The sequence below is a fragment of the Vulpes lagopus genome, chromosome 7 (genome assembly GCF_018345385.1).
Source record: "Vulpes lagopus strain Blue_001 chromosome 7, ASM1834538v1, whole genome shotgun sequence".
Taxonomy (NCBI): Eukaryota; Metazoa; Chordata; class Mammalia; order Carnivora; family Canidae; genus Vulpes; species Vulpes lagopus.
The window spans coordinates 50,169,187-50,181,770 of record NC_054830.1 but is presented as its reverse complement, the minus strand read 5'-3'; the positions used below and the strand labels follow the sequence as shown (position 1 = coordinate 50,181,770).

The following is a 12,584-nucleotide window of genomic DNA, read 5'->3' as shown; positions in this document are numbered from 1 at the left end:
TTCTGGGGTGGGGCCTAGACCTCTCCACTGTCTGAATATTCCATGTGTTTGTTTCCCTAGAGGGCTAGAGAACCCTGGAGACAGAGTTCAGCAAGAGAGAGTGAAATTAAAAGAGGTTGTGAGTCTTTAACCTTGAGCCTGAAATGAATGTGAATCAATCCCAGACTCTTGGCTTCCCTGAAGCCGGGTAAACATTCGAGTATGTCGAACCCGTCCCAGCCCGGGGCCGATGCAATCCCTCGAGCCATCCCACAGAGGCGTGGGTCTCCTGCTCCCTTTGTGCTGATCAAACTAGTGTCTGAAATCCCACAGATCGGATCCTTTTTCCCTCTCCCCTCACCCTGTACCCAAATGAGGCTTATGTCCCAGAATCTCACTTTAGGGTAGGCAGGGATGGGAGGGGGAAGAGCTTTTTTTCTTCCCATATTTTTTTCATTTCAGCCGCGGAGAGAACCGAAGTGGACACTTGAGATGACCATGGCGGGGTGTCCCGAAAAGTCTTGTCCCCACAGTCTTGTCCAGAGCAGTTCATTCTTTCTGTTGTCTCCATGCCAGGGGGAGGGCAAGGGGCCTGCATCTCATTGTGTGTCGTCCCCTCTGCATTTTCAGTCACATGACAGGATCCCGCCACCATTCCTCCTCCTCCACCAGGCGCTCCGGCCAGCACCTTATTGCAATACAGCCTCAGAACACACTGGGCACTAGGCTGGACAGTTACAATGATTATTATTTCCATTTTACAGATAAGAAAACTGAGGCCCACAACACTTTTTTTTTTTTTTGCTATTTTAACTTAATCAAGGGTGTAGTGGCTTGCTCATCAGGAGATCAGAATATTTAATCATCTCTACAGAGCCTTGAATAGGGAATCCAGGGAGAAAGAGGCCTCAGAGCAAACAGCCGTCATGGAGTGCCAGCACGAATACACAGCGTCTGCTGGCTCTTGCTTGGTGCCTGATGCCTCTCATTTAAAGCATGGTTCCAACAAGCAGGATCCCCTGGAGTCCCCAGCCCACAGCACCTAAGAAGGAAAAGAGACAGAGATGCTTTTGAGAAAATAAGGAAAAGTCAGAACGAGTAATGATGGCTGACAACAAAAGAGAGAAATTTTTTTAAAACATCAAAACTCAGGGGTCTTACAGAAGACCAAAAGAATTACTGACCAACCTAAATTCTTTGTGCACACTAAAACAAAAGGCAGAGGAGCATCTTGGGTGCTTTAGAAACACTTCCCTCTGAAATAGTAAGATAAACCCTTAGCTACAACACCTAAAACCATCAGACACAGTCATCTAGAAGATTCACTCCCATGGACAGGGCTTTCCCCACCCGTTTCCCACCAACCCAACACCCCTGGGCTTAGCTGAGAGTTCCACAAATCCTCGGACCACAAGAGCCCTGCTGATCCTCTGCCCCCCGTTCCCGCACCCTTGCAGCCCTGTGGTATGGAGGCAGCCCCTGCTCTGCAGGGAGAGCCAGGCAAGGCACCCTCGGCTCCACGGACAACTTGGCAAGGCTCTGCTCCTTGGAGGCGCTGATGCCGCCTCGTATTCCTCTGCCACTGCCTCCACTCTGAGTTGGATCTGGGAAGACAGGAGTGAAAACCTTTGCCGCCAAGTCCCATCTTCCCCTTGAGATGATAGGCACGGCTTCCCCCTCCCAGGAGTCTGGAGAAGGGACCCCTCTCTTCAACACGGGGGTCCTATTCCTCTGTATCCATGAGGCAGGACAGAGGACAGCCAGGGAGGCAGCATGTCCCGCCCGTGGTCAAGGCACCACAAGTGGCAGAGCCAGGACTCAGACTCAGGTCTTCCTCACTCCAAATCCACTAGCCTCCAACCTCCTTTCACTCTTCTGAGAACCACCACGGGTTCCGACTAAGACACAGAAAATGAAAGAGTGTGCTGTTTTGTGGCTCGGCTCCACACCCCTAGAATCCCACCCAGGGCTGGGTTTGGCCATCTGATTCTGGCCTCCCTTTTGGAGGTTTTGTGTTTTCAAAGCACAAATAAAGAAATAAAATGCCTCAGGAAATAAGGGACCCCAAAGTCAATCACCTCCAATGACTGGCCAGGGCTTTGAGTCTATACTCGAGTGTTTACCTCCCAAATGCATGAAGGAAAGAAACGTTGGGTACAAAGACCTCCGTTCACATTGTCCAGGCTTCCAAGTGTAGCCGTGTGTCTGTCTGTGTGTGCTGTGTGGTTCCCAACCCCTCACCGTGGCATGCTCCCGCCCCTGAATGTCATCAGTCCGCTGGCTCCTTCGTGCTTTCTGGCTGCCTCTGCTCTGCACCCCAGAAAGCCCTGAGTTGGCTTTGGTTTGCTTTGCTGCTTCGGTTTGATGTTCTTGTCCTCTGGCCCTCGTGTGTCTTCTCCCGTCCCAGCTCATCCGACTGTCTCTCCTTTCTGTTCCTTCTCTGTTTCGTGACATGTTATCTGTTCCATGTTATATGGTTTCTTAACTGCGTGTGGTTTTCTTAAGATTACTTTTCTAAAACTAGCCTCTCCTCCTTCCTCCTTTATTCCCACCTGGCCCCGCTCCCCTTCTGCATGGTTGGACTTCTGCTTTAAAGTTAACAAGGCTCAGTCTCTCACTAGGTCTGGGTGCCCGCCGGAGTGGACTATGCTTCCTCTAACCACTGGTTCCCACCATCTCTGTGATGGGGCTTGATTCCTCCTGTCCGAATGATACTGTAGTTCTGACCAAAACCAAAGCAGTTTTTAAAACCTCATGGATGCATATAACCTGAGCCCCCTCTTCCATTCTTCCCCCTCCTGCCCCTGCTCATAACACCCAGCGACTGTGGATTCCAGCCGCCCGCTGTGCCTCCCCCTTTCCCCTAGCCCCTCCTCCGAGCCCCCCCCAAGCTTGGCTGCTGGCCCCCCCCAAGGCAGTGCTTCTCACCCCTGTGCTTCCCTTGCAGATTCGCGTCGTGAAGGCGTTCCGTAGCTCTCTCTATGAAGGTCTAGAAAAGCCTGAGTCTCGAACCTCCATCCATAATTTCATGGCTCACCCTGAATTCCGGATCGAAGATTCCCAGCCCCACATCCCCCTCATTGATGACACCGACCTGGAAGAAGATGCCGCGCTCAAGCAGAATTCGAGCCCGCCGTCATCGCTCAACAAGAACAACAGCGCCATCGACAGCGGGATCAACCTGACAACCGACACAAGCAAATCAGCTACCTCTTCAAGTCCAGGGAGTCCCATCCACAGCCTGGAGACGTCGCTTTAGCTGAGGACCCCCGCCGCCACCCACCCCCGGGCCCCACCCATCCAGGCACCCAGCTCACCCAAGCAGCAACGAGCAACAACAGGAAACCAAATACTGGCGAGAAAACCAACATTTCCCCCCCAAGAGACCCTTTTTCTGGCTGCGATGCTGTTTGAACTCTTTTTCACTTTGAGGCAAGGGGGCGGGGTCTCCCCGGGGGGTCCCCGGGAGTGAGCGATCTTCCCAGGACAAGCCCTCCCAGGCTCCCGCCCAAACATGGACCAGCCATGCACCCGCCAGGCCACCACGTCCCCTGCATGAATGTACTGTACACTTCCAGTCCTCCCCTTGTTTGGTGTGGGGGGGTCGGGGAGGGTTTTTTGTTTGTTTTCTTAGGCGGGAACTGCAAACAGACTCTTTTCTGAGACTATTTATCCAATCCACTGGTCTGTGAGTTTTTGAAAATGCTTGCGCAGCATGGTCTCAGTTGTATAGGTTAATTTAATAACTTTTTGAAACTGCAGAGCTTCACTCACCTAGTAAATTTGCACCAACGGAACCGAAGAACTTCATAGACACTCACAAGGTTATATCCATTTCTTTGTATCTATATCAACGTATACTTTTCCAAGACTGTATACGTCCATATAGATAGGTATATATATATATATATATACACACACACACGGATATATAAAGTTTTTTTTTTTTTTTTTTGCCGGCATGTTGCCTTGTTTCCGCTTAAATTGCTCTATTTTAACTTATTTATGTCCTAAAACAAGAATGTAATTTGTTTACAAACCTGTAGATAACGTCTTTGGCTATTTGTACGGTTTAAGAACACTGGTGGCTGAGATGCTATAAAAACAGCTCAGCCCAACAGACACTTCCCCGGATTGCATCCTTGATGTTTTACAATAGCCATGCTCTGATTTTTGCCTGCTGTTTCCGTTCAATTATGTCACTACCACGGGAGGCCCAGACAGAAGCCAAACACTACCGAGTATCCATCCGGAAAGGGGTTAACACCGTGCTCCGTAGACAAGGGAGAGGAGGAGAGAAGGCTTCCTAAGTTCGTAGCGCTACCGGCCGGCCCAGCCCGAGGATCCGGGCGTCCGCCAAGCTTTGGTTGAAGACTTTTCTCTCGATGAAACTCGCTTGAGTTTACCAAGAGCATTTCAAAAAAAAGAGGTTCTCTTTGGCACTGTCTGTACAGAGGTTGAGGTAGTGTTGCAATATTATAAATGCTACTGTGTTGATTTTCTTTTTCTTTTTTCTTTTTTTTTTTTTTTAGTAATTTAGAGGTTTATTTACTTATAAATTACAGCGTATGAGCTGTTGGCATACTGGATGAGGATCATTATGGCTTGCTGCTTTTATTTTTATTTTTGAAGAAGAATAGCCTTTTTCTCTGCACTATTTAGATCCGAACGAACCTTACGATGTGTATATTGAGATGTATTCAGTGTGATTTTTAAACCAAATTGTCTTCCTGTAGTCGCAATATATACTGTAGCCTTTCGACAGCAAGTCTTGCTTTCCCAGACAGAAAGCCATTCTGAAACCCTACAGTATCACAGGTGAGAAAAGGTGGTTAATTTCCCCCCAAGACAATAACAGCACTAGTAATCCCACTTAATGAGAGCTTATTTAATTGTACGTCAGCCTCTTAACTGCTAAGCACTTTGTGGGTATCAGCTTTTTTCATAAAAGAACTTTTGTATTTAATACAAAGTTTGCTTTGAGACTTTTCAGCATACAATCTTTTTCCATAAACTTGTACAGTGCAAAAGACATTTTGAATACCATGATCGATGACGTCCCATGCTTCAAGGAAAACCAAACACTTTCCACCTCGCTTGCGAAATGCGCTCCTCAGACTGACCCTTCCCATGGTTGCTCTGTGTCAGCTCGGCCCTTCCCCTCTCCAGGCCCAGAGAATTCTCCCACAAACAAGATGAGAGCCACTTGGGAAAAGAGCCATAGTCCGCTGGGAGGGCCTACGTCTGGGTGGCTGTGAAGGAACCTGAGGGTTTGGGATCCCAAGTCTGCCCATCCCACTTGGCAAACCTTCCTGGAAGGAGCACCTTCTGCGCATGAGAGCATCCCCTGAATGTCGCGAAGGAGTATCCCTGAATGTACCCAGCAAAGGAAACTGCAACCCCAACAGGGTGACCAGCCCTCAGATATGCTTATTGGATTCCAATACAAACACCACCAAAAGCCAGCCCGCTGTTCTCCTGCCAGGAAAGGAAAGACCCACTCATGGAAAACATGGAGCAGCCTTGGAACATGGTGGTTTTTTGTTTTTGTTTTTGTTTTTTTGTAGTTTCCTTTCTCAAGGTTTCCCATATCCCTACCTTCTCTGTTCCAATCTTGTGTCCATGACCTCATTCCACAACACCAGGAGAGCTGCGTGTGCGCACCACGCTCCCTGTTCATTAGGAGCCAGGACACAGGGAAAACAGGAGGCTTTCTCCGAGCAGAGCTTAGCTTGGGGAACAGGGAGCAGTGGTAGAGTGACCGGGAACACCCGACCTTAGTGTTGGTCTTTTCTTGTCAGGAATGATGGATGCTCACACACACACACACACACACACACAGACACGCGTGTACACACACACACACACACACACACACACACAGGAAATGATTGGTTTGTCAAACCTCACCGTAGTACATAAAGCTTGCACTCTGCGTCCTATATCTAGCAGCATGGGGTACGTTTGGCAGTTCACCCCATTAGGGGGTAAATAATTTATGACCATTCATCTGTTTTTATGAATTTTTTTATCTAGACAATAATTGTAAATAAAGAACTCACCGTCTCTGTTCATTTAATACTATGCAATGGTTATGCTTTCAATTGCTGACTCTTCTTATTCCCGCAGTGTGGTTCTGAAATGTCTGTGGTTAAAAAAAAAAAAAAGGCAAAAAAACAACATCAACCAGAACACAGCAAATATATACTCTGTAATTTTTTTTTTTTTTTCCGGTTTGGGACTGCACCATCCACTTAGCTTCTTTTCTGTCCTCTGGACAAGGGCTTCAGAAGATAGCAGATTCATTCTGAGGCCTAAGTTCAACCACTTGTCTCCCCTCAACAGATGAGAGAAGAGCAGGGGGCACATTCAGTGACCCCCGGGGATGAAGAATCACCCACCTGTGGAGGTGGGCAGGGAGGAACGTTTCCTCCCTGTGTCTCAGGCAGTGCTTTCCCTAACTCTGAAGCAGCCCCCATTGCTCCCACTAGTCCCTTGCCCCCTTGTCCCAACCAGAGCACAGGGCTGACAAGAGGGAGGGTGCCCCGCTTTTGAGGCCAGACCAATGACAATGACAGTAGTGGGCCAAGGACTCTGGACCCATCTCAGCCTGGGTAGCCTACTTATTGAATAGCTGCTCTCTTCCTAACCACATTGAAATGCCACTTGTACCACATATTGATAGCTTATATAGATTTGGGTCTATTTCTGGAATTTCTCTTCTGTTCCCTTCTCTGGGTGTCTCATCTGGCACCAGCCATACAGTTCTAATTACTGTCATTTTATATAATGTTTTATCATGTGGAGGGATAAGTACCCTTCCCTCTTTTTTTTTTTTAAACGAAATTTCCTGGTTATTGTCTCACAGCTATTCTTTTAAGGAAACTTCACAATGTTGCCAAGTCTTCCACCACAACCCCCCTGTCCTTCCCCCACCCCAAATCCTGGGCCCTGTCATTTTACTGGCAAAGGGCTTCCTGCCATTGTAGGCACTGTTCATTCAGGGTCACTAAATAGTGTCCCATAAGGAGAAACAAAAAGAGCATTCTAAATCCTGGGGGAATGTTCCTCCCATGATCTCACCTGTACCCTAAGCAAGGTTGTCATTAGGAAAGGCCACCAAGCCCTACCCCCAGTCTCAGTTTAGGACTCAGTCACCCACCTTGGTTGTGCTGTGGTGGACCTTCCATCTGCCCCAGAAGAGGAAGAGAGGGATCTCTCTCTCTCCCAGACCTGGAGCTACCAGAATGCATGGCCCAGTTGTCTATAGTTCTAATTTTCTTCATGAAGAAACATTTATTCCTGTCTCCCTCTCCTGAACGAACTTTTTTATTTTTGTTGGGGGGGAGGGGTCACTTCTTGTTCTTTATTCAGAGTTTATTTAGCGGTTGTGTAATAGGTCCTTTGGGATGCAGGAATTTCTTTCCCAGACCTTCAAACCACCCTGACTCCCCCTGCCCATCCCTGCTCTACTTAAGGGAGGCTGTCAGCTGGGTGCGCTGCAACGCGCCTCCCACCCTAAACTCTCTCCATAGTATCTGAGATCCCATGAGAAGATGGGAGGAGTGCATTTCTTGAGGGCTTTGGGTCTTCCAGAGCCAAGCCCTATCAAACAACAGCAGAAAATCCCCAGGTCTTTTACAGGTTACAAAGCAAGCTGTCCAGATTGTGATGCAGAGATCCTACTCACCCTAGTAAAAGGAAGGGCATCCCAGGTCCTGGACATCACCTATCACCCCCTCCACCAAAAACAAGACCTTTGAGGCTGCTCTGGGACCTCCTCAGCCCCCTAAGTCTGTTTTGTAATGCCTGTGGTGCTCTCCCTCCGGACCTTTCCTCTTGGGGGTCGCCACACTCTGCTAACTCTTGTGTGCACATATTTTATAACAGAGTAGCGAGGAAATGGTGCCGCTCCAGCTTCCACAAGCTGCCCGGGCTCTGGGGGGCTCCGGGACAATCGGGGCTGGGAAGTGACTGTGCTCTTATTGTACACTCTTTATTTCTCTGTATCTCTGGCTTGTGCTCTTTGTAATTAATGGGATTTGTCTGCCTTTTCAACACTATCCTGAGCAATAACAATAAATGCACACGTGGAAACGCAGACACGGTACACATCACAAGGCCTTTTTCCGAAGGACAGCTGGGTCCCCGCCCTCTGCGGACTTGAACTCGGGAAAATGGAGTCCCTGGGAGGGAAAGGCACTTTGCCCAAGGGTGCACAGCTCAGTGGGTGGTCTCTCTCCTTCCACTGCGTCACACCTTTCAAACTTCCACCATTTAAGGGAGTAAGTTTAACCTGTCATGAGTCATTAACCTTCCATGAGGAACAGTGGACAGTCCCAGAGAGCAAGACTTTGGGGGAAGAGGCCTCAGGAGGAGAAGGAGGAGGAGGAAGAGATTTGGGGACAGAGGGTCTGGGAGGAAGGGGGAGCATATTGGGGAAAGCTAAGAATGGCCTGATGTGGGGGGTCTAGGGTCAACTGGAGGGAGCTGAAGGAAGATGGGGACAAAAGATGTAGGTGGCATCCCTTACTAGGGAGGGGGGAGGCAAAGGGGAGCCTGGCACCCTAAGAATCTGAACTTTGCAAACCTCTGCTGAGCATCAGCAGAAAACAAGAATGTGCCCAAACCAAGAGATGATCTCAACGTTGGTTCAAAGGTTGAGGGTTGCACATGTGCACCTTTCCCCATGGACACATACACACACACATAAACACACTAAAGACCAGCCCTTGTCAGGGAGAACTGATCTTCAGATCAAGCACCATATAGGCCCATCTAACTTCCAAACAGTTTCACATCCCAGGATCCATTTACTCCCAACATATACCTTCAGCGTAGTATTATAATTTCCATTTAACAGACAAGGAGACAGCAGTTCAGAGAGATGAAGGGTATACCCGCCTAGAAAGAAACAATTCATGATCCTAGCCAGAAATGATGCCAGAATTAGCATCTATATTACATCTATATTACCTCTATATTATTACAGTGCCTTTCAGTCTCACCAGCAAATACTTTAATGAATAAGATACAATTGCATTGCTTGTCCCAAATCCCCAATCTTTCCAACTTCGACGCCCATCCCAGGGAGTTCCTTTAATACCAACTATGCCCCATGCAGTATATTCGTATTATATTAAAAATGTGACTGTCCCCATTTTCCACTCGAGCAAAGCAAGGGTCAGAGAGAACTGACGCACCCAGAGAATCGGTGGTGCAGCTACAGATCCAAGGCCAGGGCTTGTCCCTTGAAGAACAGGAGACCCAAAAGCCCCACCTCCGCTGCCCCCTGCTCCACTTTTTAAGTGCTGTCCCCAACATCCCTGCAATATTTCTCCATCAGAGGGAAATAATCTTGAAAGCTGAGGTGAGGGTGAGAGGGTGGGCTGCTGTCTGGAGGCCCAGCTCTTAACTCGGAGACCCCACATCCTTGGTCCCCTCTCCAAAGCTCCTTGGTGGTCTAGGCCTATCACAGTCTCTGAGCCTTAACGTCTTCCTTCCAGCAGTGACCACCTCTAGCTAGGGATCTTCCACCCAGTGTCAAGAGAGAAACTGAGGACTGGTGACTTACTCAAAGAGAGCCTGAGCTCCTGGACTCCTGAACACCAGGAAGGGTCCAGGTCTGCCCCACCAGGTGTGGCTGAGGGGAGCTCCCAGGCTCCATCAGCTTTACGACATTCTCATTGTGCTAGTGGGAAGCCCGGGACCTAAGGGCTGGGGACACGGGGCTTTAGCTCCTGGGCTCTAGCTGCAGAAACCCAGCTGAGACCCCACCCTGCCTGGGGTTTCTACTTCACAGGACCCCAAGACTGTGCGGAAGGGGCAGTTTGGAGGCATTGGGCCCCGCGGTTTGGAGAGGGCACGGTGAAAGGGCTCAGCCTCCGGCAGCTGGCATTTCCTGGCCGTCTCTGCCCCTGGCCCCAGCTTTGGGTCCTGAGGTCCCAACAACAAGGAAGCACCAGGACCAGTCTACCCATTACCCAAAAAATTACTCCTCCTACAATGTTCCTCTTAAGGCCGGTGGCACCCAGCTCTGCAGGGAGGCGGGTGAAGCTGCAGTTACGAGGCCTTCCTCTCGTGCATACATCTCAGCAAAAGGGAGCGTCTGCTGGGAAGAGAAGACGGGCTAGAGCTCCCGACTCCAAGAGCCCCGGGAGCAGAATCGCGCCGAAAACGGGAGCCCCTCCCCCTTTGGTCTCCCGCGTTCCGCACGCAGAAGGGGCGGGGCCTCGGGAGGGCGGGGCGCCGCCCCGGAACGTTTGTGCGAGCGGAAGCGCGTTGCTACCCGGAGGCTCCAGCGCCACGGCCCGCCGGCCCGCCCGGCGCCGGAAGTGAGCTGTTCGGGGGCGCCGCCGGGAGCTGCCACGTCCGAGGCCGGGAGCTGCCGCCGTCGCAGCCATGGTGAGTGTGGGGGCAGAGCACGGGGCCCTCTCCCGGGTTCCCTGACCGTGCCACGGGTAGAGCCGCGGCCTCGGCCGGTCAGCTCCCCCTCCGCCGCTTCGGGGCCTGCGGGGTTCTGGCCTCGCGTCTCGGAACCCTTCGGAGGGGGAGGCCGGAGGAGGCCGCGGAAGCTCCGGGAACTCCGCCGGCCGAGCCGCCCCCGCGCCTCTCGCTCCTTCTTTTCTTTCTCTTCCCCCCGACAATGGAAAACAAAACCCAGGACACCGGGGGAGCTTCCGCATCCTAAACCCTTAGGAAGTTCCCAGCGTTGCTCGGGATCTGCAGCCCGCTAACGGCCCCGCAGAGTAGGTGCTGCCCGAGATGGACGCGCTACCAGGGAAGCTCGAGGTTCCGAGAGGCGAACCTCTTCCACAGCCGCCTACGTGCCCGAGCTGGGACGCGAACCCCGTGACCACCCCCTTGTACCGCCCCCCACCTGCCCCAGCAGAGGTGTATGTGGACGGGAATGTAGGGCCCCGAAGTGTGACGGGCAGTTCAAGAACCTCATGTAAGGACGAGCTAAATTACTCTCTGGAGGTAGACTCGGGTTTTTACATCTCTAGTATCCGGTGTACAGTCATTCCTCGTTGACTCATTGAGTGAATGGATGATAACTGATAAATAAAAGCGCGTCCCTGGAGCCTGCGTGGGCAGGGGGGGGCGGGCCGGGCTCAGGTAACCCGTGCTCAGGACAATGGGTGTGCCTGGGGTTTGAGGGAACCTTTGGGAACTGGAAGTCAGGACACTGGGTTTAGGTCTTGCCCTGAAACTGCTCGTCTCTTTAGGCCCCTGATACTTCAGCCGCTGAGTAGAATCTATTATGCTCTGGGCGCCCCTGGTTGAGCATCTGCCTTCAGCTCAGGTAGTGGTCCCTGGGTCCTGGGATCGAGTCCTGCATCCGGCTCCCTGCGTGAAGCCTGCTTCTCCCTCTGCCTGTGTCTCTGCCCCTCTCTGTCTCTCTCATGAATAGATAAGTAAAATCCTTAAAAAATAATAATAACAGTAATCTCTTAAGCTGATACTCAGCTCTCTCTAAATGAAATTTTAACTCTTCAACCAATTCTGAAGAGCTTAATTGTTTTAAGGGCACTGCCTCTTACTACTTAACAAGGATCAGACAATGTGAGGTGCTCAGGAGGGAGGACTTTTTTAGAAGGGAGCTTTTATTTTTTTATTTTTTTAATATTTTATTTTTATTTATTCATGAGAGACACAGAGAGAGGCAGAGAGAGAAGCAGGCTCCATGCAGGAGCCCAATGTGGGACTCGATCCCGGGTCTCCAGGATCAGGCTCTGGGCCAAACGCAGGTACTAAACCGCTGAGCCACCCAGGGATTCCCAAGAAGGGAGCTTTTAAAACACTTGTTCAGAAGTGTGGCTCACCAGTCCTGGCTGGTGGGTGAAAGTGGTTAAAAATCTCTGCTAGTTAGTGACCTGGTATGAAACTACCAGGAACCTTTTCTTCTTGACTCTCCTTAGCCCTCAGCCATTGACTTAGAGAATTTAGTGTAACAACTACTTACTGTATGTTCTGGATAGGCAGCCTAGTGGAGTGGAAAGCTTTGTGAGCCGGGAATTAACAGGTCAGGCTGTTTTCCAGCTCCACTTTTAACAATCTCTGTGACTTTGGCAAGTGCTCCCTCTTCTCTAGCCTCCTTCAGTTCCTTAGTTATCAGACGGCTTCAGTTAATTCTGACCTTTGTCCTTCCTGGTGCATATGTGAAAGCCCTTTGTAACCTAGACTGCTTGGCAAGAGTAGGAGACGCTTCTCTTTTATCTTTCTTACTTGCCTTTGCAGACCTTGGAGGTCCACTTATTAGGGAGTCTCGAATTTGATGAGAGAACCTGTGCTTACTTGATGTGTACCTTTTGAACTGCTTGGCAACTGTCTCCTCCAGTGTCCACTTTTCTGAAAAGTCAAATCAGACTTTATACTTGTAGGGCTTCTGCTGGAAAAAGATGAAACGGGGATCGTGGTAAGGAATACCAGTTCCAAACTGAAACCTCCCTTTTAGCCCTTTTCTATCCCAGGAGTTTAAAGAGTAAAACTGTCTGGTTTTGTTCTCAAGCAGTCAGCAAGCAGTCACTGAGTTCCTTCTGGTTGCAGAACACTGTGCTGGTGATTTGAAAAGATTCAGAACTGTAGGTGACACAGACCCTGGG

General features: G+C 50.2%; 2 protein-coding genes and 1 long non-coding RNA gene across 14 annotated transcripts in view; 2 read left to right on the top strand and 1 right to left on the bottom strand.

Moving 5' to 3' along the window:
- ATP2B2 (ATPase plasma membrane Ca2+ transporting 2) overlaps positions 1-8,080 on the top strand; it is a 378,806-nt gene extending 370,726 nt beyond the window's left edge. For 9 of the 12 annotated variants that reach the window (XM_041761348.1, XM_041761342.1, XM_041761344.1 and 6 more), the window contains one exon: positions 2,927-8,080. In XM_041761348.1, the coding sequence (XP_041617282.1) occupies positions 2,927-3,238 (312 nt within the window). In that variant the 3' untranslated portion in view covers positions 3,239-8,080. Of the gene's footprint in view, positions 1-60; positions 116-2,926 lie in introns of all 12 variants that reach the window. The other 3 variants (XM_041761352.1, XM_041761351.1, XM_041761353.1) reach the window with 2 other exon arrangements.
- On the bottom strand, positions 513-6,124 carry LOC121494661. The gene is made up of 3 exons (XR_005988839.1): positions 6,042-6,124; positions 3,074-3,160; positions 513-1,021 (listed from the first exon to the last, which is right to left on the bottom strand). It is a non-coding gene; the product is annotated as an uncharacterized LOC121494661 (long non-coding RNA).
- A 2,191-nt stretch (positions 8,081-10,271) lies between the features above and the next one.
- The window catches only part of SEC13 (SEC13 homolog, nuclear pore and COPII coat complex component), a 33,954-nt gene continuing 31,641 nt past the window's right edge, over positions 10,272-12,584 (top strand). The window contains exon 1 of the mRNA XM_041763008.1: positions 10,272-10,383. Within this exon, the coding sequence (XP_041618942.1) occupies positions 10,381-10,383 (3 nt within the window). The 5' untranslated portion in view covers positions 10,272-10,380. The remainder of the gene's footprint in view (positions 10,384-12,584) is intronic.